Here is a 27,938-nt window from a genome sequence, read left to right as displayed (position 1 = left end):
GAGGGATAGGACGGGCACTGGTGGCTACGCCACTGGTCTGAGAGTAACACCAATGGCCATTAAAATTTGCGGAGACGACATAACATATACTGAATTTCGGCTGCAGGCGTCATTTGTTATACACGCTTGCAACAAGCGGCGCAGTTACTTTTCTTGACTTCGGTGAATTTTACTCCAATTGATGTAAACTTTAAGGCTCATACTGTTCTATTGTTATGCGCAAAAAGAAATATTATTTAGGGCAAAGTGTAATGGGCTGCCTCTAAAAATTTGAAATTGCTCGTCTTCATATTCAATGATGCTCGTCTTCATATTGCTCGTCATATTGCTCGTTCATATTGCTCGTTCATATTGCTCGTCTTCATAATGCTCGTCTTCATATTCAATGAATGAATGAACATTTATACGGTCAAGCGTACTGCCGTACGATAATGCGGCGCTGTTAGAGCTACCTAACCGAGTTTTGGTTTGCCCCGTAAAACCATTACCATTTGCGGGATACCGACGACGGAGCCAACGTTGGACGGAGCCGTGAACGGTATAAGCATATATGTGGATCTAAGAGTCCTTGCCGCACGGCCAGGTGCGTTTCCGCACAGTAATGCACCATAGCTAAACCTGCTTAGCGTCCACACCACTGCACCGTTTCCTTAGGGAGGCGAAAATGCCGTCGAAATTTCGTGTCAAACGAGTCGTCTGGACCCCTGCACTCACGTCGTAGGCGACGGAGTGCCAGCGCTTTAGGAATCATAGGGGCAGCCATACTTGATTCCTTTCGAAACGGCGTTGCCACAGGCAAATTACCGCCCCTCCTCCCACCCCCAAAAAATGTATAGATTATTTTTTCGCTCTGCACAATGAGGTCGTAAACGTCGTTTTGACAGACGCAGTTTTTACTGTCAGTTTTCGTGCCAGTTTACTGTCAGTTTTACTGTCAGTTTTACGCAGCTTTACTGTCAGTTACTGTCAGTTTTTTTTTTTTATGTCACGTGACGGACTGGCGAAGTGGGCGTGGACTGAAGACTCGTGCCCGTTGGCGATATGGGCTTATTGCGGCCAAATGATTAGAAAAAAAGAAAGGAATAGAATTTCTACACTTTAGCGCCCCAACGTTCGTGTCAGGTATTGCCGAAAGACGCTCACCTCTGCACAAGGTCCGAAACAGGCTCGGCGCTGTCACTGGCTTCCGTCCGGCTCGCCGCACCGTCTGCAAGGGAGATAGGAGTAGGAATGAAATTTTTCTGTTTATCTTTTTTTTTTATTCAGCAAGCATTTCTCGGCATTTGTATTCATTGGAAAATCCGGCACTTATCAAGGCCAATAATTTTTTTGACAGTAGCGTCGTATCGGCATTTTCGGCCCTTTGAAAAACCACACACACACACACACACACACACACACACACACACACACACACACACACACACACACACACACACACTATATATATATATATATATATATATATAATGGAAGGAAACAGTAAAATTAGAAAGCTCTTTTGTCACGAAGGCAGTGTGTCGAATTAATTTCACTAGAAATTTGTGAAAATACATGCATATATACATGCAGAGATGTCTGTCTGTTTCTGCTTATCATTGTCTGTTCCCTGCCCCGCACTGTAAGGAGCATATACTTTGCAAATTCCTGTTCCATAGGCTCGAGCATCCCTTTATCGCTTGCCGTCATGAAGTATAGCGAGCAGTAAACACTGAAGGCCTTTGACAGCTCACTCTCAAGATACGAATTTACAACGCGGACAACGAACCAACAAGCATGGTAATCATCACTTCACTCCATTCCGCAGTGCCTATTTTCAAAGAAACATTTTCTATACGCAGAGAACGATCCTTGTAGGTCGCTGCGGGTGGCCTTGTCAGTGACGTCGAGCAACACGTTCAGTTCAGGAGCGCAGTCTTCGTCTTGCTGCCACCGAAACAATTACCGTAAAACTTCAGGCAGACGATGAAAAACTGGTGCAAGTCGCACACCAGAGTTCTCTACGACTTCCCTTTCTTTTTATTTTACCGTGGGAATTATATGGACACAAATGTTCCAGCTTGTGGAACAGTGTGCGGAAAAGATTCAATTTTGTCATCACATAACTTCAGAGTCAGAAGCTGACTATTGTTCTAGGTTGATTGAGCCCGAAATTCCCTTCGTAAACTGCGCACATATACAAGCTTTATCGCTCTACGTCTGACGATAAGATGCGTGTATTAGACGGACTATATTTGGGCGTCCCCACATCACGCGTTGTGTTGGCTGCTGGTGCCCCACCCTTGCGGATGGCAAAGTGGAATCGCCCGAACGCCTCAAAGACGTGCCGAACCGTGGCCGAGTTCAATAAGACCCGCCGTAGGGGAGTAGACGCGGAAAAGTAAAGAGGCAAAGAAAAACGCGGCTGCTTGGGTCTCACGGGAAGGGGGCCACTGTTCGATGCCGAAAGATCCGAAGGTCACGCCGGCCCTTCACTGAGTTCAACCGAACACAGAGTGGAAGTGCGCTCTTTAAAACCGTTGTGCAGCGTCGGCGTTATTCCGGGCGCTAGCGGGCGCACTCCATACAGGGCGTTCGCAAAGTCGGTTCAAAAATGTAATAAATGAAAGATTAAAGAAAATAAATGTCCCCTTCGGCTGTGCGAGAAAGTGCTGAAGTGGGGTAACGTGATAGTGCGATAGCGCTCGCGATATTGATGTCGTATACGCGACAGTGGCCACATACTCGTTATCTATACGCGGTTCCTTTAAACTACGCCGTCGACAATGACTGGGCCACTGTAACTTACCAGACGTCACACACAGAACGCAGTAGTTTTTTCGGCGATACAAGAACGACATACAGTGTCATCTGGTCACACGTCCACACGAGAATAAAGACTGTTTATTTTTGCTCGCAATTAAGCGGATTCAAACGAGCAGCAGCAGCAGCAACAACAACAACAACAACAACGACGACGACGACGACAAATTACGGCAAAGGCAGGCGCTCATCTCCCGACGGCAGCACACCGCAAAAAGAACGACAGCGTAGTTCTGCCGCTCCAGGTAGCGCGCGTCTCCACAATCCGAAGACTACAAAGGTGGGCCTCCCCTATTTCACGCAGCGTCCTTGGGCGCCCCGTCGGACGACCTCGAAGGCGTAGCTTGGGGTGGATTTAGCCTTGGGACACTCTCCCCGAGCACGCAGTCAACAACTTCGGGGCTCCGGAAGCGCGGAACAAACAGCGACCCGGTTTCAGACCCCGTTTTAACCCGTTCGGTTCCGAAAGCCGCAGTTTATAAGGGGTTAGTAGACGGGGTAAACGTCTCCAACGCACCCGTCCACGCTCTCAGCAACGGAGACCATGCGTGCTTCGTGCATGGTCTCGAGATGCGCGCTAACTGTTAGATCCACCCACGCGGAAGCTGGCTCGCACACAAGGCGTCGAAGGAGTGGGTTGAGATCGCTGCCGCCTATGTCAACCAGATTAACCCGTTATGCGAGCTCTTTTTTTCCGGAAACTCTCAAGCCTTTCCTTTGCGAAAGGCTTAGCCTGAGAGCTCGAACCCTTTAACGTGACGCGGAGCTCGGTCACGGCTCAACCCTTCGGTTCTGCGCGAGTTTTCACAGAACGAGTTCTACGTAACCCCTTCGGGAATGCCGAGTTTACGTCGCTCTGCGCGCCTATCCTTTCACTTCGAAAGGGTTTCACCCCGTTAGCAACGAGCTTAACCCCATATTTGACCTGGAACCGCCTGCGTCGACGTTCCGAGACTCCCGAAAGGGTTCACCCCGCTCGCCCAGCTCTAGTCGGCGTTCCTCTCGGCGGCCTTGCGTTGGCAGAAGTGATCGGATGGTCCTTGGGTGCATCTAACAACCTTGGATCGAAGAACCCCCGGCACCCAAGACAGCCTTGAAGGGGTCCCGTCGCCTTGAGAGCCCCCACCGTCTCGAAGCCCCATTCCACCTCCTCGACTGGCCTTGGATCGCGAATGCGCACCCCCTTCTGAGATTTAACAAGCGTTGGGTTTGAGCAGGGGGAAGATGAGGAAGTACATCGTCCATACAGGAAGGGTGGGCATTCACCAGCTGTGTGTGTTCCGTGGGACGCAGAAGAAGCACGGTGATACATACATTCCTCAAGGGCATATCAACAAAACGGCGTATCTTCCCTGCCGGGATCGTGCGATTTAGGTATATAGTTTTGAAATAGCAGACCTTGCATAGAGCACGTAAGACTGTGTACAAAAGGAGGCCGGAGTGTTTTTCGAATGAGTGATGAAATAGTGGTTAGACTCTCGCCGCGACGACTCTGGTTTTACAGAAGGCGGGTAAGAAGTATAACTCTTGTTTTAATCTTGTTTTAATAGAATTCACACTAGAAAAAAAATAATAATTCGCCAGCACCATATATATGTGCTCCGCGAGCACCCACTGGGAGCGAAAGCAAACAAATGGAAATGCAGTGGTTTCACCCGGTGTATAGTATCGACGACAAAGGAGAGTACCCTTGCTGATGTCACCTAGCGTCACCTGACGTCACCTACTTTGTGTTATGTTTAGCATATATTATGATTTATATAACTTCAAGGAGCACTATCTTTTCAACACATAAGCACACAACAAAGTCGAAGCCAAAGGACTAGCAAAAAAAAGAAACAAACTAAACCACAGTTTGAATTGCACCATCAACTAATTATAATTAACTATATGATGAATTAATATGGCGCACATAGCAACTGCTAGTCTGTAGTGCTCACGACATGCCTGAGACTATCACTAACTTTCGAAATAACTTTCGCAAATGTGCGCTGAAAGAACATCACCGTTTATGATATTTTCCCGAAATACCTCCAGAATGAAGCTATGAGCAGCAGCACAATGCAATGTACAGTGCGGTCCACAATTAAGGAAAACGCTCTAGTGTGTGCTAAGACTAGCTGCAAGTGGCTGTGGAATCAATGTACTCTGTCAGAGAAGTCAGAGCTACCAACCACAACTTATGTGTTGCAAATCTAGGCGATCGCACTCGTGCGAGGGAGCGAAATCCGGACGACATGCTCTGCACTCAAGTGTTCCCTTTAACTATATACTGTGTACATAAGTACAGAGTTTAGATACACTAACAATTTTTGCTGACAAAGATTTGTATAGAGTCGCGGGCATCAGAATTTGCGCAATAAATTATTATTATTATTTCCTGGGAGTTCCACTATGAGAACGCGAAACAATATGAAATTCAGCTCTTGGTGGCCACCTGAGACCAGCGGCCCACCACACAGTGAGGCAAAAAAAAAAAGACTAATGAAAACGGCGGCAAACCTGCATGCTTCGACAAACTTGTCGCGTTGCTTAAAAAAAAATAAGGAAAAAAAAAGCTGTGCCTGCCAGGGATCGAACCTGGGACCTTCCGCGTGTTAGGCGGATGTGATAACCACTACACCACAAGCACTTTTTTTTTCTTTATTTACTACACCACAAGCACTGCTGGTTAAGAAGGGCTTTATAGTTGTGTTGTAATACTGCTGCTGCTATATTTGACAAAAGCAAATCTTATTGCGAGTGTAGGGAGCGATAAGGAAGCACGGCCTACTGACCGCCAGACATGCACAGATTTCAAGTGCACCGCACGCCTGATCTAGTTGGACTGTTTCGCCGCTAGGAGCAGAACGTACGGGCACAGTGGCGCTAGTTTTAACCTGTCCACTGTCGTCTGCTTCCGCGATATGTTCCAACGTTCGTGCTGCCATTTCGGCAGGCACAATGAGCTGGTATTGGTGATGGATTATTAAATATAAAAATAAAACACAATTTGTGAGTAGTGAGATTAGAGTAGATTGAGCGACGCAAGAAAGATAGCAACGAGCAACGCTAGAAGGCAAGACTTTCCCTTTCCTTAGCCTCCGAGAGAAAGTGAAAAAAAATCGCTTTAAAGAATCCATAAGATAAACTAGCCTTTTTGAGTTGATTACAGATAGCCTAATGTATAAAGCCCAGACCACACGTACGCTTGCGGACGCGCGCAAGCTCGCGTTCACGCGCCCACGCATGCGCAGACGGTGCGGCATGGCTCGTGCGCGTCGAAACGTGATCTCGGGGAACAGCTCTGCCTCTCCAGCTCTTCGGTTGACTCAGCGTACAGTGTTCAGCGGGCTAGCGGAAGCGCAAGTGCGCATGCGCGACCCGTTCAGCAGTGAGCGGGCGAGCGGACGGGAGCCCCCTCTCCGCTAGAAAGCTTTCTCAGCGGAGCGCGGCGAGCGCGTCAAGCGGGTCTAGCGAAGCAAAATGGCGGCCCCCAGTGCTGCTGGCCCGTCCACGAGGTCGTTTGAATCGGGATTTGTAAAGCGCAAACCTAGAGTACACTTTAGGAGACACGAAGATCTTCTATTCGGGAGGCTGTGGCCATGAACCCGTTTCAGAACCATGCCATGTGTGCACGTTTGTTTATGCGGACCACGTTTTAGGTGTACTGAAAGAGCAAAAACCTTGTCTTGGCTACAACACAGCGTAACGGCTTTGTTAATGTAAGGATTATATATATATATAAGAAATGAAAATGCAATGTATTGCGTGAAATGCCTTCAGACACTTGAGCAATTCCAAATATATTATTTTATTGCGGCAATTCTTACAACTTTAATATTATGTTCATAGCGGTTTTACCTTCTGCGGCAAGGTGGCGCGTCAGGCAAGCACATGCCTTTCGGACGCAGCCGGGCGCTCCGCTAAAACTGATTCTTCGTCCGCCGCTCCGCTAACTGTGAGCGGGTACGCGAGAGCGGACCGGACCGTCAAAAACGTTCTGCTAAAACACTCTAACGTTACTAGATCCTTTCAGTTGTCAAACTCCCCTTGCGGCGACCGTCGATGCACGGCCCCTTTTCGTTTCCACTCAACAGGTGGCGCGGCGGCCGCTGCAAGAAAAGCTTCTTGAGAGTCCGGCACTGAGCACATGTAGCATTGACACTTAATACAATACCGTGCATGTGTTGCGCCTCCACGTTTCACCATGCTTTGTTGCCACCACTGACGAAGAGATTTTTGGGTACTTCTTTGCAGGACAGCCCTTACACAGCTTCAGCTGTTCCACATATAGCACGAGGCATGTGATGTCTTCCATACACTTGAACTCAGTGGTCTGCTTCCCGGCATACACACTGCGTGGCACAACTCGACCATCTGCGCTGACAATTAAATTAAGGCTGTCTAACAACACCACAGACATTTCTACATGCGGGATATTCTTTCTTATCCCTAGCTTGTACAAAACTTCCGTTGCCTTAACAACGTCAAGGGACCAGCCTCGAATTTTTCGTCCCTCTTTCGCCATGCGACTGAGCCCACGAAAGACATTCTCCGCCGGCATGCTGTCATCGGTAGGCAAGCTCGTTTCGTCGTCGGCAGCTCTGACAGCAGCATCCACATACTCACCTTGTTTCTTATGCCGCTTTTGTTGTGCTGGTGATCGTCTGGGAGCTGGTGCTCTGCGCTTCCGTGTGGGTTTCGAGAGGTAACTTGGGCAGTTCAAAAACAGGCGAGGCACGGCGTGATCTTTCAGCGTCCATTTGTCGCGCGGTATGACCACAATATCACCACAAATGTTGTGTTCGAAGACCTTGAAAATGTCATCATTGATGAAGTGGAGGTCGCAGACAGAACGCGAGCTTGAAAGCTTTTTGTCCAGCCGTGGTATAGCGCGCTCCCACTGTCGAAGGCGCTCAGCATTGCGAGGTGCCTTGAAAAAATGTCTCTTGTCCACGGATCGCGTGGAGTCGTAGCCGCTCTTACAGCCTGGAACGAAGCAGCGTGGCATAGTGCATACGAGTGGCAGCGCGATGCACAAAACATTACATACCGCGAGTGCGAGCGCAGACGTGAGCAAACGACCACTACACACAGCGGCCACCTGCGCAAAACGTGCTGCTACGCTGCGCCTTGCCGGGCTAACTCCGTCGTGCACGCCCTCTCGCGGCGCGCAACGGAAAGGGGCCAGGCGCCGCCGCTCAGCAGCGTTGGGTTGACTCGCGTGGGCGCGCCTAGCTACGCAGCTACGGCGCGAAACGTTCAACTCTCGGTGACGCAGATTTATATCATGCAAGAAAGTGGTTCTTATTTCCTTCTTACGCTGCTCTAACAGCTATAAAAATATTACAATTACGTTTATAGAAATTGAAGCATTTTGAAACACTGTCGATAACAAAGTACGAAGCGGTGCCTACCAAGGCGTCTGTGAGGGAGCCCAGTGAGCGCGCGCTGTCGCGCGTCTTTGTGGATGCAAACCGCCATTACTCGCGGCGAGGCGCGGCAGGCGCTAGGCGCGCGGACGCGAGCTTACGCGCGTCCGCAAGCTTACGTGTGGTACATTAGTAATTACTTGTATGTGCGGTAATGAAAGGCAGATGATCTAGTAAAAAGTTTTCACGAGTAATTCCTGCGCCCTATGTGTGCAAGAAATTGATCGAGTCTGATTAAAGGAAAGATGAGCATTGTCTTTTTTTTTTCGTTTTTTATGTTGTTTGAAATCTAGGTGACCTGAAAGCTTGCAAAAGGGGCCAGTGCTTTAAAACTTGCTGCACAGCAGGCCTCGTCGTGAAACTCTTTTCAAACTGCAAATCTAGCCTTTCTGTGTGGTACGCGGCAGCATAACGGTGGTGCGAAAGATACGCACGCAGTGAAGGTGTACGCGTAATTCTCTTTTTGAACTCACGACACACTCACGAGCAACTTGTAAGAGTTAAATAAGTGGTAACCAAAAAGCGCAGAAGCGAACTTTGCAATGTAAACAGTGAAACTGTTTTCAACTTTACGAACTCTATACAATGTGACTTAATGTGCAAGAGCTGCGCGGTTTGTTACTGCGTGGAAAAGGCAATATGAGCGGCTGTTTAACGCTAATTTAGAGAGCAGCGGACTACAGGAACCGACATTTTTCGGGTTCGGACAGACACCTTTTGGATTCAAGTGACCGATCAAAGACTTGCGAGATCACTGTCAGTGTGTTCGCAAAAATCATCGACTATGCAAACAGTTCGTCACAACACAACAGCCGTCGTTCTAATTACAACGCCGCCCCAGTCAACCGTAGAGTAGCATACGAACAGGTCATAAAAGCGACACCAACGGCCAACGCTTGAACGAGAGAGGGCGCAGGCCATAGAGTATTCTAGTATTCTTAGTTCCCTCTATAATTATTCTAGGTCGCTCTGCAGGCGACTCCCACAGAAGTCGGTTATCTATGCACGTCTGGAGTTTCAGACACGACACCATTTCCAGCTATTAAGTTATCTCCCGCGACTTCGTTCGAATTTCGACTTCGTTCCTGCGCCTTGCATTGCTACAGCTGTTGAGGGAAATTGCGCAGTGGGCTAGTTGGTTCTACATAATTAACTACTGCTGTTGCTCTGACATCCGGAAACAAAACCGATGTGCAACTTGCAACGGAAGCTACTGCAAGCAAATATCGGTCTATATCGTGCATTGTGGCACGACAGCGCACCTTCACACTTTTTGCCACTATCCCTGCATAAGAATGAATATCCGCAGAAGTGCTCTTTACGTCGGCTTTTGAAAGACGCCTGTCACTTGTGCTGCTCACGCTCTTCTCGAAGCGCGTTGTTGTCGTTTTTAATTGTCCATTTGAACTTTGAACTGGTTCAAAACAAATCTTAATTAAGTACTTAGATTTACCCATTCACGAAGGTCGCATATGCGAGACATAACGCGAGAGCACGCACGTCGTGTTTGGACTCGGGGGCTCTTTCTGACACATACGAGAACCCACAGCCTTACCCCCCCCCTCCCCTTGAGGCGTCTCTCGAAAGAGGAGGAGGAAATAACATCTATTAGCCCGAAAAGGCTTCAGTCCGGGTATCTTTGATAAACTCAGGCCTCCTGGCCCAGCACATTTGCTGCCCCAGCAGCATCCACCATATTTTTTCGAACTGTTGTTGAAGAGAGAAAGAGAGAGAGCGTGTGTGTGTGTGTGTGTGTGTGTGTGTGTGTGTGTGTGTGTGTGTGTCATATTTTTACTTGGATTTCTTTCCCACAGGAAGCGTTTAATTGCTCCGAATTGCGTACAGATTGTGCGCACGGGATTACCTGCGCGATTCTCCACCTCACATCACGTTACAATTAACGCGGCCGTGCTCATACAAAGGGGTAGAACACCAGAAAATATTGCAAAGGCATCCTCCGACGTGAAATGCACTCACCAACGTACGCAGCAAAAGAAGAATCATCCACTTCGTAGACCACTTCTGCACATGGCAACACGTCCTGTGTGTGATTGAAACGGCAAAATGTGTACTGCAGAACGAGCCCCGCAACTTTCAATCTCCTATGTTACCTCTGCATGCAATCCGGAGAGAATACTGTAGCAAAAGCTTCGGGACATCCTAACTTTACTATTATTACTTACTACTACGAGTAGCATTAGTAGTAGTAGTAGTAGTAGTAGTAGTAGTAGTAGTAGTACATTTTCTCTTTCAACGGCCGGAAAAGTGTGCTAAAAGTAAGAGGGTATCGATCCTTGGGCTCTTGTGTCGGCACGTCAGTTTTCGCCTTAGGCTTTTCGCGATGTTCACCTACTAGAAAAAATGATAACACATACATTTGACTCCGGCAATCCGTATATGGCCATGACTACGCGTGAATTCACGATATACTTAAGTTCCGGTGCAAAATAAGAATGCATGTGGAAAAAATTATAAAGCCTACAAGAAAGCAACTAATTAATACAGCAAGTGCATAGACGAGCAAAACGAGAACAAGGTAAAGGCGGGAGCCAACATTTCGACAAGTGAACTTGCCTTTTTCGAGGCGACATATGCTTTCCTCGGCACAGTATATATAGGCAGGGTTCTTCTAAAGGTAGGGTTCTCTTAAAGTAGGGTTCTTAAGAACCCTACCTATATGTACTGTGCCGAGGACAGCATATGCCGTGTTGAAAAAAGACAAGTCCACTTGTCGAAACGTTGGCTCCCGCTTTTACATTGTTCTCGTTTTGCTCATCGTCTTGAATTTCCATCTCCCTCATTCCCCGGGTTTTCCCAGCATGTGTACACGCCATACCTGTCGTTTCTTGCAAGTTTCGTGATCGCGTAAAGGGCGATTACAGGAGGCTAATGGAGGGAGGTTTTTTTTGTGTGTGTGTGTGTGTTCTCTACAGACAACACGTAGCTTTCGCTACACTGTACAAGCCCCGCTCTACACTTGCCCTCCGCCGTGACGTCACAGAAATGGGGGAACATGATTTGCTGGCGCATCTAGACAAATTATCTTCGAGTTGGACAGTGCTTGAATGTTCAAATGATACACATGAAGTGTGCAAGCGTTAGCAGTGAAGAAATCAGAATAGTAAACTCGCCTTGCGCGCCAAGGGTGCGTCGTCGGAGTCGAGGAGGCCGGTGATGGCGATCAGGCGTTCCTCGAGGGGCGACAGCGCCTTCTTGCCCGACGCCGAGCGCGCCTTGGATCGCACGTTGCACTTCCAGTCGAACCATGTCTGCGATGCAGAAATAAAATTCGTTTTCTTGAAAACGTTGTGTAATTTTTACACCGTTCAAGACTGTGTCGCAGTCCAATGCGCAAGTGACCGGACAGCATGACATCGCTTCTAAAATTGATTACATTTGCGACACAGGTCACTTTAACGGGCACCGATAGCTTCGGCGCCGCCACATATTGCAACGGCAACCGTCACAGAAACTCTATACGGTCAGAGACGCTGATTGTTGGTAAAAATGATGGCGATCAGCAGCACAAAACACATTGCTATGCGGCGCACCACATCAAGAAACCGCAATTAATTAAATCGCAACGTCCATTTTACGACACGCATTATAGTGACGAACAGCCGAGCCACGTGCGAAAGTTGGTGTCGCCGCATGCTTCTTTTTCAACAGAGCTTGCCTCAGGAGACGAACACAATGGAACGTTTGCCCGAACCCGAAGTAAGCGCGTCGAATCAGAAGTCAAAATTACGCAGCGAAAACTGACTCTGCGTCAACTCGTTTGTGGCCTGGCAATGACATGCAGCTTCGCCAGATTGTGCAAACACACAGCTCCAATTGCCTGCTCACAGCACCGCCAGCCCAATCCGATTGCGTTTACACGCTCCCTGTCAAGTTGGGTCGTTTTGAGCCAACATGCCATGCGCAGACGGATTGACTCTACCCGACCCTCGAGCTTGGTTTACACGAATTCGGTGAAAGCGTTTCGAATCGGAAGTCCAGATGACTCACGGGCAAATAAATCACCGCGATTTCACGTAAGTTCGCTAAGTTGGCTGAGTGTATCAATCCGCCACGACCCTCCGCCGACCCTACCCGCTGGCGTTAACACGGACGCGACTATCGAATTTCGTCCCGTCAAGTCGACTCCCTTCGTCCTCGTTATTTTCACGTGAAATGTCGCTCGTGAGCACGACAGCCAAGTTCAGGATCCGGCTCGGACCGGTTTTGCCGCTGGATAGGCACTCACCTTCTTCCAGCGGTCCATGCCCTTGGGCGGGTTGAGCTCCTCGGAGTTGAGGCGCTCGGCGAGCCGCTGCCAGTGCCGCTCGCGCACCGAAAGCGACGCCGGAAAGCGCGTGCTCACCATGTACGGGTGTCGTTCCAGGTAATCCAGCATCAACTCGAACTGACGCGCCGACGTGCGACTGGCGCGGCATTTGTTGTTAGTAGCCGCTGCTTCGTTGCGTCGAACCGGAGGCGCCATATGTCACGTATATACTACCGCGGCTGAGTGTTCACACTCGCTCTACGTCGCTCGGCTGAAGAGCAGAGTGAACCAAGCGTCACACAGATTCCGTATTTCCTCCCTCCGACCCCACACGCAACGTTTACACGTGCATGTGAAACCTGTCATTCACCCTCATTCGAGGATTGGAAATTTGTAATTCGCGGGCATGCTGTAACATTCGGCAGCTCACCAACAGTCTCGTAGGCCACGGACTATTCTATCTACGCATACTCGAAGTTTCACGCGTGCGTTGTAGAGTCAGACTCAGCTGCATTTCGGCCTTGGAGCCATACCGCTGTGCTTCACGGCTTTCTCAAAGCTGACGGCTACCTCGCGTCGAGAGGAGTGTGCGACAACGCACGGCACACCGCCACGGCACACACATCGAAACACCAACGACTTCGTCGCGTTGTCTCCGCCGATGACGAACCGACCACGGCAGTAGCGATCGCTAGAGAGCACTCCGCTGGCGCCATCGCGCAGCCGACGACCGTGGCCGCCACTGCAGCGCGGCGAGCACTTCAGTCGATATCGGCATTGGGCCGCGAAAGCACGTTGCGGCTCCGCTCGCGTCCACGCCTCCGAGCTTCTGCTGCCCGACGAAAACTGCTCGACAGCTGTGCGAAGAACGCATCCCCGTCACGTCGAAGAAGCGACAGCACTAACGAGCGAGCGGGACTCGATCGGGAGTGCAGCTGGGAAGCCCCCCCCTTCCACGCGCTGGCTATTTGGCTCCGCCCTTGATTCGCTTGGGGTCCCTCTCGCGTTCGCTAGCCGACGTAGAGTGGCGCCGTCTCCGCAGTCGGCGGGCGAGCCGCGCGGCGCTCAACGAAGGCTTCGATTTTCGATAAGCTGCTGCTCGCCGCTCCTGCAAGCGTTGGCCCCGGCGGCCACTCACCCTTTCGCCGTAGCTCTCGTCCAAATCCTCCCCACATCCGTCAGAGCGAAAAAGAGGGTTCGGTAAACGACGCGTCGTTCCGACTTCAGAGGCGCACACAGGTGAGAGAAGAAAACGAGCGCAAGACACGTATGTCATGGAGGTGCTTCGCGCTCACTTTTATATTCCAATTCTGCAATCAGCTCTCCACGATTGGTCAAAAAATTTTCGGACCACACCCCACTTCGCCTGTCTGTCACGCGACGTCACGGAAACGTCGAAAACGCCCAATTTGATATGATATGTGCCCACTGATTATGCGTGATTATACCACACGAAAGAAACACAGTTCTCTCTGATTCGGCGCCTTTTTAACCGTTAGCCCTCTGCTATTGGTCAATCGTTTTTGCGCTCACTTCGCCTTTCTGTCACACTGCGTTATAAAACCGCGAAAACTAACCGCGTCAAAGTGACGTGTACGTTTTAAAAGCGCATTAATTAATATGCCGAACAAAACTGAATCTTTTTCTGAATAGCCGGGCAGTGCCACGTTACGAAAGGAATAGAAGATTGTTGCCCACCGATCGCTCTAGCACTGGTAAGTAGGAGCTGCCGGGGAACATGACATATATTTGCGTATAATAAACATTTTTGCGTCGCACTGCAACGTTATCGAGCCCTTTGGGCACGTGTACGACATCAGTTTGCCAACTCTTCTTTGCCGAGGATCCGTTTTAGCGCCACGCCGCCGCGATTTTCGACCAGCCACCTTAATTAAAGCTAAGCAAGGGAAAACGGACCAACCGCAGACACCGCCACCACCCTTCTCATCCGGTTATCTGCTTCACTGTGCTGGCTCGGCCCCATCGAAACCCTCTCCACGTGAGCGTATTCCTCGCCTCGTGTCAGCCAATTAGATAAGAAAAACTGCTCAATGTAGCCAATGCTATTCGCTTTGAAAGCAAAGTAAGTGTCCTCCTAGAAACGAGGACTGCCCTTAATTGGCCTTTTCAAACAACGCTGCGGGTTACCGCCCGATGGTTGCGTCGGTGGTGGTGGTGGTGGTGAAATTTTATTCCTGCAAAGGGTCCTAAGGACACCTGACTGTTCGTCAACCGTGATTACGTGCAGCTGTACTTGGCGTCTCTGCGTGAAGCGCATAATTAGCCGCACGGCGAACTAGCCCAGGACGTGATTGCGTCGGCGGTTGCGTAAATTTTACGTCACGTGATTGGAATAAGAACAGATTGGGATAATTTTATCGTTATAGGGCCCCAGGCCAGTAACCAGGGAGGAGGGTTATAGGTGATCCTGACAACCCACGAAAGTTTCCCGGCCGGCGCCCTGCTCCCTTTTATGCTTGGCAGTTCGCCTATGAAAAATGGCGCATATCCTTCGAACGTCCGCCACAGACAAGTACGGTATGGTACACACCTTCACGCAGACCAATGGTCTGCTCAAGGTAATAAATACCATAGAGAAAGAAATACACTCTCACACAAAAGTACACCCTTCGGGGTGTATATCTGCCACACAGCGATAATCGTCGTCTGCCTTGCTTGCGTTGCTTGCGTTATCTTTCTTGAAAATGCCGCGCTCGTTTTCAAGAAATCGTTTCAAGATTATCGTTGTAGCAAGATACAACCCAAAGGGTGTAATTTTGTTTTATAGTGTATGGTAATACACTTTTAAACAAATGTACACCCTTTATAGTGTATATTTGCCACACAACGATAATCGTCATCTGTCTTGCTTGTGTTTCCTTTGTTGAAAACGCTGCGCTCGCTACTTTCCTGTCAAGGATGCTCTGTCATGCTGATAACGCGCCTGCCGTTTGTGACTTCGAAGTACCGCGGGCTCGCGGCGTTAGAGAAAGTAAATGCGGACAAGACAGATGACCATTACTGTTGTGTGGCAAGACACGACCCAAATGGAGTAATTCCATGCACCAAGCAAGGGAAACTTAACAGAGAATAACGGACCTCAGCACCCCTCCCCCCCTACCCCAAAGGAATATCCTGGCTACGCCCCTGTAGTCAGCGATGTGCTTCATTCACACGCGAAAATAAATATCTTATTTTCAAAATGACCGCCCTCGTTCCTGCAACACCCCTGCCGAAAATAATTATTGAGTTCTGCATTCTAACGAACAGTAACAGAAGCAGACGTTATATAGTTGACGTGGTACAACCTACAGACAGTAATGCTGCCTTCGGCGCGAGCAAAGTGGCCGATGGAAACAACTCGCTAGCCTCGAGTTCTTTATCTTGCACGCGGTCAGATAAGCAGCGCTTAGGTGCGACCATACAGGGTCCAAATATTTCGCTGCGCGTGTTCGAAAAGGTTTTGCGCTCACCGCTGCACTGTTCTTACCCAAATGTTGCAGAACGATCGCATTTTGGCGTTGACTTCGTTTAGTATAACACTTGGCACAGTTAATTGCCTCGTTTTTTTTTTTTTAGTCCAAATTTGCCTGCGCTTATGGGAACGCGAGCTGCTGCCGCGAAGGCGCAAGCATAGGCTTGTGTCGCCGCCTGCCGTCAGCTGCATGCAAAACAGCGTTTCAGTGAAGGCTGCCGCACTGCCGCGTGTTGCCCGCTCTTGGAACAGGCGACTTCCCTCCCGGAAAATCCGTCACATTACATTACGCCAGAGAAAACCTGGAAATTAAACTTGGAACTTTCAGGGTACTTCACACTTCTGGAAAATTGCAGGGAAAAAAACTTGACAGTTTTCAAGCCGGTTGCTTTGAATCGCGAAAATCGATACCTACAGTGGTTATGATGAAGCTATGTATAGCGGTATGCCAGAAGGAAGCGAGGTTTTCTACTGATAATAGTGTACTTTGCTGATTTTGTGAGTGTGAACAAGACTCCCCAAGCGTAATATCCTGATGCTCTATCCACTAAGACACACTCATAGACTTCTAACGGGCGTTCAATTATCAGCTTTGCCACTCTTCACTCGTGGCAGCTCTAAGGACTAGCTCTTCGAAACGTGTGAACGCGCCTAAAAGCAATTCTATGAATCATCTCGGCTAGTGAACGTACACGCTGTATAATCACACGGCGACAGCAAAGATCAAGGGGCTTTATAGACAGCAGTAAAGTTACTGTATACGTCTTCCTTTAGGGAGCCACACACAGTAAGATGATCTCTGTCTTTGGAAAACGGAAAATAATCTTAATATTTGTTCTTTAATAAGTTACTTCGTCTAATCGCAAAACATAGGCGACAGTTGTGTGTGGCTGCACCTGGAGGATACAAGATAAATGCTCACATTGCGCAGGTTTTAACAGCTCACGACTGTTTCTCACCTGCACCCTTCTCAACTAATGGCAGCTGTAGCACTGTGAGACAAAAAAAAAAAATCACCACCCAAGCACTCCGTACAGATGGTTAACCAGCGAAGCTGAAACGTGCGGCCCCGGTTTTTATCATTAGGTTAATTTCGATGGATAATTAAACGACGGCTTGGTAGGCTGCCTGATCGTCAGTACGCAGTTGCTGCTTGCGCTCGGCTGACGAGCCTGTTCTTGTGGCCAGGCTGCAGCATCAGCACGGCGTAGACGAGCTCGTTCTCGGTTCTGCTCGCGGTGTTGCTGATCGAACGCTGCCTTCTCCTCAGGACTACGTATCACGCGTGACCTACCTATTTCGGAGCCGGAGAGAAACCAACTGCTGCGCGCGCGCTCGGCTGCGACGGAGAACAACGACGTCACTACTGGCACAACCAATCGCGCACTTCTCTTTATCTCTTTTTTTTTTTGCGCATGCGCATGGGGTTGCGCCGGAGGAGTTTCCGGCGTGCAGGTGACACACGGACGGACGGACGGACGAATCGGCTAGCCATATACAGCTCGCTGTAAAATTCTGTGGTTTGCCGTGCCATAACTACGATCCGATTATGAGGCATGCTTTAGCCCCCGGATTAATTTTCGCCGCCTGGAGTTCTTTAACGAGCACTATAGTATACAGTTTTTGCATTTAGCCCTCTTCGAAATGTGGCCGGGATGCAATTCCGCGCCCTCGGGCTTAGCAGCGCTACGCCGTCACTACGGCGAGTCGACTTTGTGGCTATTGAAAGGCTCATTTGAGCTAGCAAAGCGAAAAATAAGGAGTTTGGCGTGAGCGAAGAAACATTACGGCTTTGCGAACGTCAGTTCCTATACAGTGAGTCTGCACGATGCTTTATCGATTTATTTATTTATTATTCCCGCTCTGTCACGAGATAGCCGCGGTACCACAAAGATGTCAAACGCTTTTTAAAGCTCATATCTCTAAACACAAAGAAAAGAAGTCGTCAACTGTATACTTCTAATACGTGGTTCTAACGTCGCCAAACTGAACAGTGGGTTATAAGAGGGATGCCGTAATGGAGGACTCCGGATAAACCCTGGGGTTGTGTTTAGCTTGCATCGGAATATATATGCTAGCTTCCTTCTTTTTAAAGCGAAGCTTTCATTGCCTCTTCCTTCGACATTTCCGCTGCTGCCGCTGCTGCTACTGTCGCGCACACCGCGTCGGGTGGTGGTTCAGACAACAGGTGGTGTTGATTCAGAGCGTGTATATACATGACAGGCGCGAGTAAGAGAGGAAAGACGACAGGAGAAACTCGTTTTCACCCCACCGCGTCGAATGTGCACAATGCCCTCTGGAGCTCCCTGGCCGTCGCCACATTAGCCGCTTGACAACTGTAACTATCCGTGACTCTACTCAGATGCATTGCAGACACTGCAGTGCTTCCCTTTCTACTAACTTGCGAGGGCAGAGGGGACGTGGATAGAAGTGTAGAGAGGACAAGGGGAAGTCCCCATACAAGAGAGGGGGAGGTGACGTCAGAAGGCAAGGAAATCCCACTACTATACGATAGCGGTTGCGGGGAAACAGGATAAGCTTAAGTTCAATGTACGGTACAGTATACGTTGCTGCTATTTCTGAAAAATAAGCGCCATGCAAATATGTCAAGCGGACAAATTACGCAGTGCGTGCAGAAGCAGAGCCGCATTAATTGAAGTGAACCGCAGGGTCCAGGAGACACCACGGAAGCGGTCGACCATCAAATCAACACTTCTGTGGCCGCCGCGTTAGTTTTGCGTCTATGCCATTGCTATAGAGGTCGTCGATTAATTGATCCCAACTGCGGCAGCCGCATTTCGACGGGGGCGAAATAGTAAACGCACAGATTTTGGGACACGTCAAAGAACATCACGGTATCAAAATTAATCCGGAGTGCGCCACCACTGCTTGCCTCATAATACGACTGTAGTTTTGACATGTACAGCCCCTTCTGCCACAATGCGATGTGCCCTGTGAGGAAATGACAACGCTCAACCCACTCACATGTTATAAAATATGGCGCACAACAACGCCTCAAGCAAACGCCTCTCCCCGTGTGTTCTGTGTAATACGCAGACATACGGCAGTGGTGCACGCAAGGTAACGTTTAACATCAACTCGCCACTCTCGTGTTAGCCTAAACGTTGAAGAAATTACGCTTTAGCCGTCAACATTGCCGCTAATTATCGTCAGTCAAAGCATCCAGCGCGGAAAGCTTCGCTTGCATCTATTCCCACAGTGCGTGGGATCTGCATATTTTTTTTTTATTTAATCATTTCTTTGTCGAAATGCTGTGGGTATTGAACCCGCGAAGTCGCGCCCAGCGGCAGAGCGACTTAGCCATTGGGCCATCGCAACGGGTGGCGACAAATATCGAGCGCAATGAAATACACCGGGCAGCGATTGTTCCAGCCGCTCGTCCTATTCCATACCGGTATAGCCCTGCTCCAGGCCACGATGCCATACCTTTGCCTATCACCATACCGCTGGTTCTGCATAGACGACCACGATTCTGTACGTCCTCAGGAGCCTTCTGGCGTTGTGCAGGAAGCCACATGATTATTGCGGCCACAAATTGACGTAGCTCGACGAGAAATAACGCAACTATTTTTTTTAGTAATCTACCCACGCGCTCTAGCGAAGTCGTGTACGTTTCTTCTTTACAAACACGAGGCTCGCATGTATGCATACACGCGTGCATACACGCGTGCATACGCTTAATATGCCCTACCTTCCTCCACTTGTCGACGTCCTTCTGAATGCCCAGGCGACGGCTGTTCAAGTAGTGGGCAAGCTGAGCCCACTCGCGCTTTCGGTCCCTGACGGTGTAGCTCGAGTCCAGCTGGGACGTGGCCAGATTCGGGTGCCGCTCCATGAAGTCCAGGATCAGCTCGAACTGCTTGGCCGACGTGCGCGCGCGGCGCCGAGAGCAACCGTCCGCCACCGACATGGCCCGGTGCAGTACGAGTGCACTCGCAGTGCAGCCGCGACAACAAGCACTCTGTGCTGCACGAGGGCACGCAGTTCGCGACACTCCTGTCAGCGAAGGCTTGCACTAACGTGTACGCTTCGACCGCCAATGTCAAGGAGAGCTCTGAACTTGTACAGGAACGATACGGGCGTGCGCCCGACAGAACCGGCTCACGGACACGTGTACCAGGAGTAAAGAGCCAATGAGACGGCGGGGAACGCGAGATTATCGAGTCTTTCACACGAAGGCACTCGTAGCTGAAGGAAACTTGTCCCCACGATCAAGCATTTCTCGGGAGCTCATGGATCGCGATGTGCCCTTCCGCGGAAGTCCTGGAAGGGGGTCTTGCACACAGTCTACTGGCGCGGTTGTCGGCGCAGGGGGAGCTGTCCGGAGAGCTACAGACGCGCCGTTGGCACGTGGTGAACACCGGGAGCGACTCGGTTACGGCACCTTCGGTCGGCGACTGAACTCGTTCGTCGGCGCGAGCATGGAACGTTCGACACAGCACACATGCGTTCGCGAAATGCATGCGACAGTCGTGTGTGCGCGCCGACAACTTCCTTCTCTTTTGCCGCCGTTGAGCCCACGCGCATATACCACCGCCAAGTTGTCCACTGCGCTAAATCAATCAGCTGTGAGCCGAAAAATTCGCGAACAAAGGGCGAGGCCCAAATGCCACCGCAGGTTGTCATGTATGTATATATAGTTACAGCGACCGGATTCCTTGGCAGTGAGTACAAGTCACTTTGAACAGCTAGATATTTGCAAATTTTTTCTTATAATGTCTTTTCCATATATATATATATATATATATATATATATATATATATATATATATATATATATATATATATATACGGCACTTACCCACAAGAAGGGATTAGACAAGGTCCGCAATGTAAACATAACACAATGCCTTCCTTCGCGCTAATTCAATGTACGCCCGAGTGGCTTACGTCCTTTCTTTTTCGAGTCGACTTGAGTGTATATGCAATAATAAACGACTGCGCCAGCTTGAAAAAAAATATAGGAAAGAGAAAAAAAAAGCTTCATCATTGACATGACACGCAAAATGGCGTTGTTTTCTCCATCATTAACGCTTCAAGAATACTGAAATAAACGCAGTCTGAAACGAAGCCGAGGTGTTCCGGTGTGCAGTGACGACATAAAACGCTGACGCCTGTGCAGCCTGTGCCAAATACACCGTTTTCCAACTCGAGGTCACCAACTCCGTGTTGTGCTGCGGAGGCTCGTGTGAGCCAATCAGAAACGAGAGCCAGCTGCTTCTCCTGAGAATGGACGAGGGCTCGCCCACCGATAACCTATAATCCTTCCGCAAATCTTCCATTCAATTAGCACCACGCTGAGGGAATTCAGAAGCAAAATAAACGGGACATGAAGGAACACAAAAGGACGTACGTAGTTTTGTCGTTTTGCGTTCGTTCACGTCCTATCTATTTCGCGCTGCACGAACTTAGCACATCTAGTCCCGCGAGCGAATTCTTTAAGGGCAATCACGTTCGCTCACTTTCATGACGTCCAGACGAAGAGGAACTTTATATATCGGTGCCTCTTCAAGTCTGCAGACTTAGGTTTTGGAGCGCGTAGTAGCAGTGGTGGGACGAGATGACCGCTAACCTTATAAAAGCGCTCGCGGGTATCTGCGCTCGGAACGGGTCGTGGGCGGTGGGGGATATTCTGTAAGAGTCCACCTAGTGGACTGTCCATTTCGGCTACTGCTGATTGGATGCAGCTGTACGAGAGAGGAGGAGACGAGCGGCCCTATCCAATCAGCAGTGGTCAAAGTGGACAGTCCACTAGGTTTACTCTTACAGAATGCCCCCCCCCCCCCCTCACTCCTGGCCTCGATCGAGGTCTGTTTTCGGGGAAAACAAATGCAGCAAAGTGAGTAGCTCTGGAAAGAAACGGTACGCGCACGTGTCAGCAGCCGTATGCCGCTACGGCAAGGAGCACGCATGCATGTCACTAAATGCACATCGTTACGTATATGGCAAATTAAAACACAGTAAAAAAAAAGACATATCGACGAATAGAGGCTCATACAAGTGGCTCTTTTGTTCACAATGGAATGCTTCACAATGGCTTTTGCTTAAGTAACCATTAGATGATGGAGTGCCTGTGCGTAGATGTAAAGTACGTAGATCACCACGCGAACGGCTTATTGCTTGCGATATCCCATGAATATGCATTGACCGGAGCAGCGATCTCGTCGATAAAGACCTCTCGCTGTGGCGACCATGGAGAGTGCTCCATGGTTCTATGGGATAACTTTTATCTTCTAGTGGTCTTTCGATAATTCGATTGAAACCGAATTGCCTTTCGCTGCGTAGCACTGATCCTTTCTGGAAGGAACGTGCAGCACCCAGACGTCTTAATCGCCGAATAATATGCTCTTGCTACGGCGACCTGCCCACTCGTGAACTTCAAAATTCGGTGAAAATCCCGCCGGCTCAACACCGGAAGTTCGGAGGGCCTCGGACGAGAAGACACATTACGTGGCACACATATATATGCAATTTAATTATTATCGCTTTACCTTTGGACGCAATACACAATTAAGAGGCAGCAAACCTAGAGCAACGTAGAAGCTGCTTCAGGAACCTGTCTGAATAAACTTGCTCGAAGCACCTATGAAAGGACACCGCTCTGGCGTCCTTTCACAATCGGAAGACTTTCGGAGACCGACGAATGAGCTGGCAGGCATGCAACCATCTGGGTCATGCCACGACACGCGCATTCTCCTAGGGAACCTCTGAGGCACGGCGCTTTTTTCTTCAGCAGCTGACGGGGGGTAGCAGTCCTTGGCCAGGGTCTTTCGTCCAGTGGCCAATCCCTTATGCTGCCCTTGGTAGAAGACTGGATCAGAAGCAGAAGGCGCGGTATGGGGAGCGCTAGAGCGACCGTGCCTGTCCCACGGCGTGTGTGGAAACGAAATTCCGATATATTACCTAGTGTGTCTGCCGGCTTGCGATAAACGTTTATTTGTTGCGAGACAGCCGACAGTTCGCTCCGTGAGAACTTCAAGGAAAGCAATGAGGACAATTCCAATTCGTAAACGGGGTGCTTGCTTGTAAATTCAAGTGGTCCAGGAATCGTCCTGCGCGGCGCATGACGGAACAGCCGCGACCGACGCGTACCGCGTAATTAATTTGGTGCCCGGGACCCGGGTTGTGGAACGACGCCAACGGGCCCGTTCCGCCACCGCCTTCATTCTCATGCCTCCTGTCGTCGAGAGGCTGGCTTTTCCGCCATAGCTAGTCGCCTAGTGGTTGAGCTCCGCGCCATTTGAAGAGCGAAGTAGGGGGTGGATATGACGCTTGTGTTTAGAAAAAAAATTATTTCGACAAGTGACGATACGAACACTGAGTGACAACCACGACACAATTCCACCAGGACGATAACATGTACACAAAACGAAGCATTGCATACATGGCACGTTTTCAAAGCAGTGTCCAAGTCCACACTCGATCAACCCCATGCAAGCGATCTTGCGCGCGACAAGCGATGCGATGGAGATTGCTGTCGCGTTCGCTAATCGCCTACAAGTCGTACCCTCTGCGAGCGACGATATTGAGCGATGAGGGCAGCAACATATGCGCCGAAACTAGAGCGACGAGTGCTTTATTACTTTAAGTTAATGCATTTTACTGTAAAAAGCAGCATAAAATACTTCTGACGGTCTTGCAGTAGGTTCTTATCCTTGCGCGCATAAAAATTCAGTTGTTTGCTCCTTCCGTGAGACATTCGGTAGTATTTGAGATGTACACCCAGTTCCGGCTTCCCGCTATTGGCTAGTCGCTCATGGCACTTCCAGGCGACGAGCTACGGATTCTAGGTTTCTAGAACCGAGCCGGTTCTTTATTCTATGACCTAGCGATCGGGCGACAAGAGCGAGCGATCTGTTCAAGCGACGGCCCGTTTTGTCGCTCGAAGCCGTCGCTCGTCACCGTCGCGCACAAAGCCGCTCTCATCGGGGTTGGCCTTAACATGGAACAACATAAATGCCGCTTATCTCGACGATACCGCCAGAGACCACCTGGTTATGTGTGCAGACATCTCTTGCATTAGTGCAAGTCTTTCACATCGAATAAAGTTTCTCCTGTGTCTAGCATAATCTCGGACATTTGTTACGCGTATTACAGTACCAACATGATTTCGACTACTTATTTTCCCCGCATTAAATGAAGGTATTAGACCTCCAAACACCCCAAAAAATACTGGCAGGCCTCAGAACGCCCTAAATAAGTGAATAGGTTAATTTGCAGCTAGTTTCGGTTTCGTTTCTGTAGTGACATCATGGCGCCGAAGGTGGCTGTGCGGGACCAGAACTTCGCGACGTTTTGACAAACGCTTCCAGTCGCCCCGTCAGAACGTCGCACCGTCCTTATCCCACGTGACCACATTCCGCGGCATGACGTCAAAACAGAAACGAAACCGACACTGCCTGTGGGAAAGCTACATTATTTAGGACGCTCCGAGACTAGCATCCTTTTAAGGGTTTAGATGTTTCAGATTTTTATTTAACGCAAAAAAAAGAGTCTGAAATATCATTTTAGTACACCCTTAAATGTTAACTTATACTCCTGTTTTCCGTAAATCTACATAGGTAAACTTTTAAAAGCTAAGCTTTTTTTTCTTTTTTTCGAACCTAGCCGCGTTGTGTGACCGTGAGCGCTGCGGCCCGACTGCTCCTTTGCCGGATAGGTCAACCAATCACAGCGGAGCACGCGCGCCGCTAGGTTTCTTGCAGCACCACCAGATGGCGCTCGCCTCTGCGGCGCCGACCGTGCACGGAAAAAGAAAAAAAAAAGAACCAGAAAGCTCGCCTTCGCGCATCCGCGGCTGCACATTAATGAGGAAGTAAACGCTTCTTGCGGACAGAATGGATTCGAATTGCGCTACGTACGTAAGCGCAGGCAGACTCTGAAACCATGATGCGTTCTGGGCGTCCGTCATGCTCGCTAGCAGTCAGCAACTCCGCTTGACAAAAGGCTCGGTATAATTTGCGTGCGACCACGCTTGTGCGTGAGCGCGCGCGCGCGCGTACATGCACTTTTGTTTGGACTCTTTATGCACTCACACAAAACTTCGCTATATATGGATTCCAACTTGTTGGACCTGCTGCAATTTTTTTTCTGTTAGGCACTTGCAGCGCTTGAGAAAGGAAAGTAGGCTATATGTTAAAAACACCACTGAGTGAAATATAAAGCATTTGGTAAAAGCAAGACATTTTTCTATAGGTACAGCGCTGCACCCTCTCCCATGATGATGTACTTATACTGTGAACTTCATCAGTCTCTTACAATAATTAACAGCAGAATGCATAGTCAGGCCAGTGTACATTCACATATGGCAGGCAACAAATCAAATACCAAGATTAAAATGCAAAGACTGCTGTTGAACCTCATCATATTGATGTAGTGTCCGGCCCGAAGATGCCGTCATTACATCAGCTATGTAATCATAATGACAATAAGCATATATTCATCACATACGATGCCAGTGAGAAACCTAAGTGCGCTTCGTTATATCCAATAATTAGCTATTTCGTATTGAGGTTCGACAGCACTCTTGATCAGTGGGATGTGTCACAACTTTAACAAAATTAGGGCAACAAGCAAAACATGTGTTGGCAAAAGCTTGGAAGTCACCTGCATGGAAAGGACAACCGCATTAGAAAAGAAAACGTGGACCCGCATATATTTTTTACTATTAATGTAGCTCTCAGCAGTAGCAGAGGAGCAGCTGCTTTCAACAGAAGCCAGCCATGGTGTGAACAGGCCCAGAAGCATCAAGGCGGATGTGCCTGCTTCAGCCAGGAAACTCAGTAAAGGAGGTCATGAGCAAGGGACTCTGTGTGTCCTATGTCATGATGAATTAGGTGTTGCCAGTCAGCTGTCTGTTGTTTGTTCTTTCTGAGACTCCTGTTCATGTTGTCAGCTCAATTTGTTGTGCCATGGGTCACCTACTAGAACAGACACAAGCTAGATCTGACAAAAACTAGATCAGACACAAACTGCTCCATGGTAGATGCCTGCGCGCTTTCATGTAGTCACTGTTCTCATTGGTCACGCAGCCACAATATGTACATAATAGAGAGGCTTCTTGCTTTGTTCGAGAAGTCACTGTGCACTCACTTTTGCCAAGAGAGCACTCCGAGCATGGCCTCGAGAATTCATTACCTCCACAATCACAGATTAGGAAATTTATTACATTTTATTTACAAAGGCACTGCTCAAGTGAATCAGTTCATGAACTTCAAAAAATATGGTAATGCTTATGGAAAGTCACACTCATCTGAATTGAACAGTCATTATGATTTCTAAAGAGACGAAGTGAAAAGGGGAGAGTCAGCCACCCTTGTGATAAACATCAGCAGTTGCATCTGGATAGATATCTCCATGGGGCTGTTGGTGACAAAGAAGCCTGGAACACCAGCTTTTTCCAAGACAACTTGCTGTTCACTCACCTGTGAAAGTAGAATGACATTACCATGCTGAGTATCAAAAAAAAAAAAATGGTGTCTTTCGAGTGGACAGCTTTAAACAGTGGCACTTAAAGACTAGCTGCAACGAAAATCCAGTTAGGTTAAATTTGTTATGAGTAGTATATACCACTGAAACAGTTTTGGCAAAGCCACACGGCTGGTAATTACCTAACTTCCTTATTAAGCGGCACCCAAGGAGATGATGCATGCACCTGGTGGTTAGCAGCTATGACATAAGTCCCAGCACATTGCCTCTGAGATTTTTCAGCACATTGCAGGCAGCATCTAATCTTGGAGATCGTGCTAAGCTGCCACACGCTCTAGGTCATGCGTCACTCCGACGAATGGTAATGACGGCATTTCTTCCTTGTTTTTTTTTTTCAGTTTCGGCATTGGAAACGGATATTTTTGCAAGCTTTTCATGATGCTTCCACTAGTATTTCAATGTAATGTTTTCCTATGAGGATCCCCTACATTCACGGAATTTTAAAGTAGGCTTTTTATGCATTCCTAACTTTTGTTGCAGTTGGCCTAAATTTAATAGGTTGTTTTGAATGGGTCATAGTGAAATATTTGTCAAGACCATTTACCAGCAATTGCGCCTCTGGACTGACGCATGAGCTACAACGGTGAGAGATTTGCGGTAAATTAAACCAAGATATTTGCTGCAACATTCTGCATATCATTCAAGAAAAGTATTGAGGATGTTATCTGATCCCGAAGGTCTTTTTGGGTCTAGTTCGAGCAAAAGACTTCATTCCTTTGTCACTTACCTTTATTGGGTTGATTCCCGTAATATTGGGGAGTATAAGCTGCGGGATTTTTTCATTATCCATTGTGAACACAGAGTGGAAGAAGTAGTAGTATATATTAAACTTCACCCTTTGTTGTTCTAATGTTAGTTCAGGACTGCCTGTTTTCCTAGGGCGGAAGTGCTTCCAGTAATGAGTTACCAGTAATGAATGACGGTAGCGTCACTTTGAAGTAATGCTCTTTTGCTTGCTTTGTTTTAGCCTTGAAGTTTGAATTAGCTGTTTTTAGTTTTGTCACACTGCAGCACTTTTCTTTTACTGCTTTCCATAGTTGTTTAACTTTCCGCTTTGAGTGTACAATTTCTCTTGTTATCCAAGGGTTATTTCTTTGGGGCCGTGTAAGCGATAGCGGAATAAAGTAATTCATGCAGTAATAAACAATGTGCTTAAATCGTAGCCAGAGGTCATCTACAGTTGTGGCAGGATCATAGTTCAATTCCATAAACTCGTCAAATTCATGAGCTAAATAAGTTAATATTTTGGCATCATGTGCTTTACTGAAGTTCGGAACATAAGTTACTATTGATTGAAAGCGTAAACTGTCATCGAGTGTTAACTGGCAGATGGGCACTCTGTGGTTCGAGATACCCCCAACAACATCAACTTGACTGTTATTAAGGCTGAGGTGACTACTAATGAGTATTTGATTGTGGCTGTTCCTTGAACACGCATTGGGTATGAAACAACTTGATGGAGGTTGAAATT

The 27,938-nt window shown here is 48.6% G+C and overlaps 1 protein-coding gene and 1 non-coding gene across 4 annotated transcripts in view; both read right to left on the bottom strand.

The window, feature by feature from the left end:
• The window catches only part of gdl (gonadal protein gdl), a 33,436-nt gene that overhangs the window by 1,180 nt on the left and 4,318 nt on the right, over window positions 1-27,938 (bottom strand). For all 3 annotated transcript variants that reach the window (XM_065437562.1, XM_065437561.1, XM_065437560.1), the window contains 4 exons: window positions 26,293-26,403; window positions 11,348-11,485; window positions 10,194-10,257; window positions 1,144-1,207 (listed from right to left, as the gene is read on the bottom strand). In XM_065437562.1, the coding sequence (XP_065293634.1) occupies window positions 1,144-1,207; window positions 10,194-10,257; window positions 11,348-11,485; window positions 26,293-26,403 (377 nt within the window). The remainder of the gene's footprint in view (window positions 1-1,143; window positions 1,208-10,193; window positions 10,258-11,347; window positions 11,486-26,292; window positions 26,404-27,938) is intronic.
• TRNAV-AAC (transfer RNA valine (anticodon AAC)) lies at window positions 5,362-5,434 on the bottom strand. Its single transcript has one exon. It is a non-coding gene; the product is annotated as a tRNA-Val (tRNA).

Source organism: Dermacentor albipictus, chromosome 5 (genome assembly GCF_038994185.2).
Source record: "Dermacentor albipictus isolate Rhodes 1998 colony chromosome 5, USDA_Dalb.pri_finalv2, whole genome shotgun sequence".
Classification (NCBI taxonomy): Eukaryota; Metazoa; Arthropoda; class Arachnida; order Ixodida; family Ixodidae; genus Dermacentor; species Dermacentor albipictus.
Note: the sequence above shows the minus strand (reverse complement) of the source record. Positions and strands in the feature narration are given on the sequence as shown.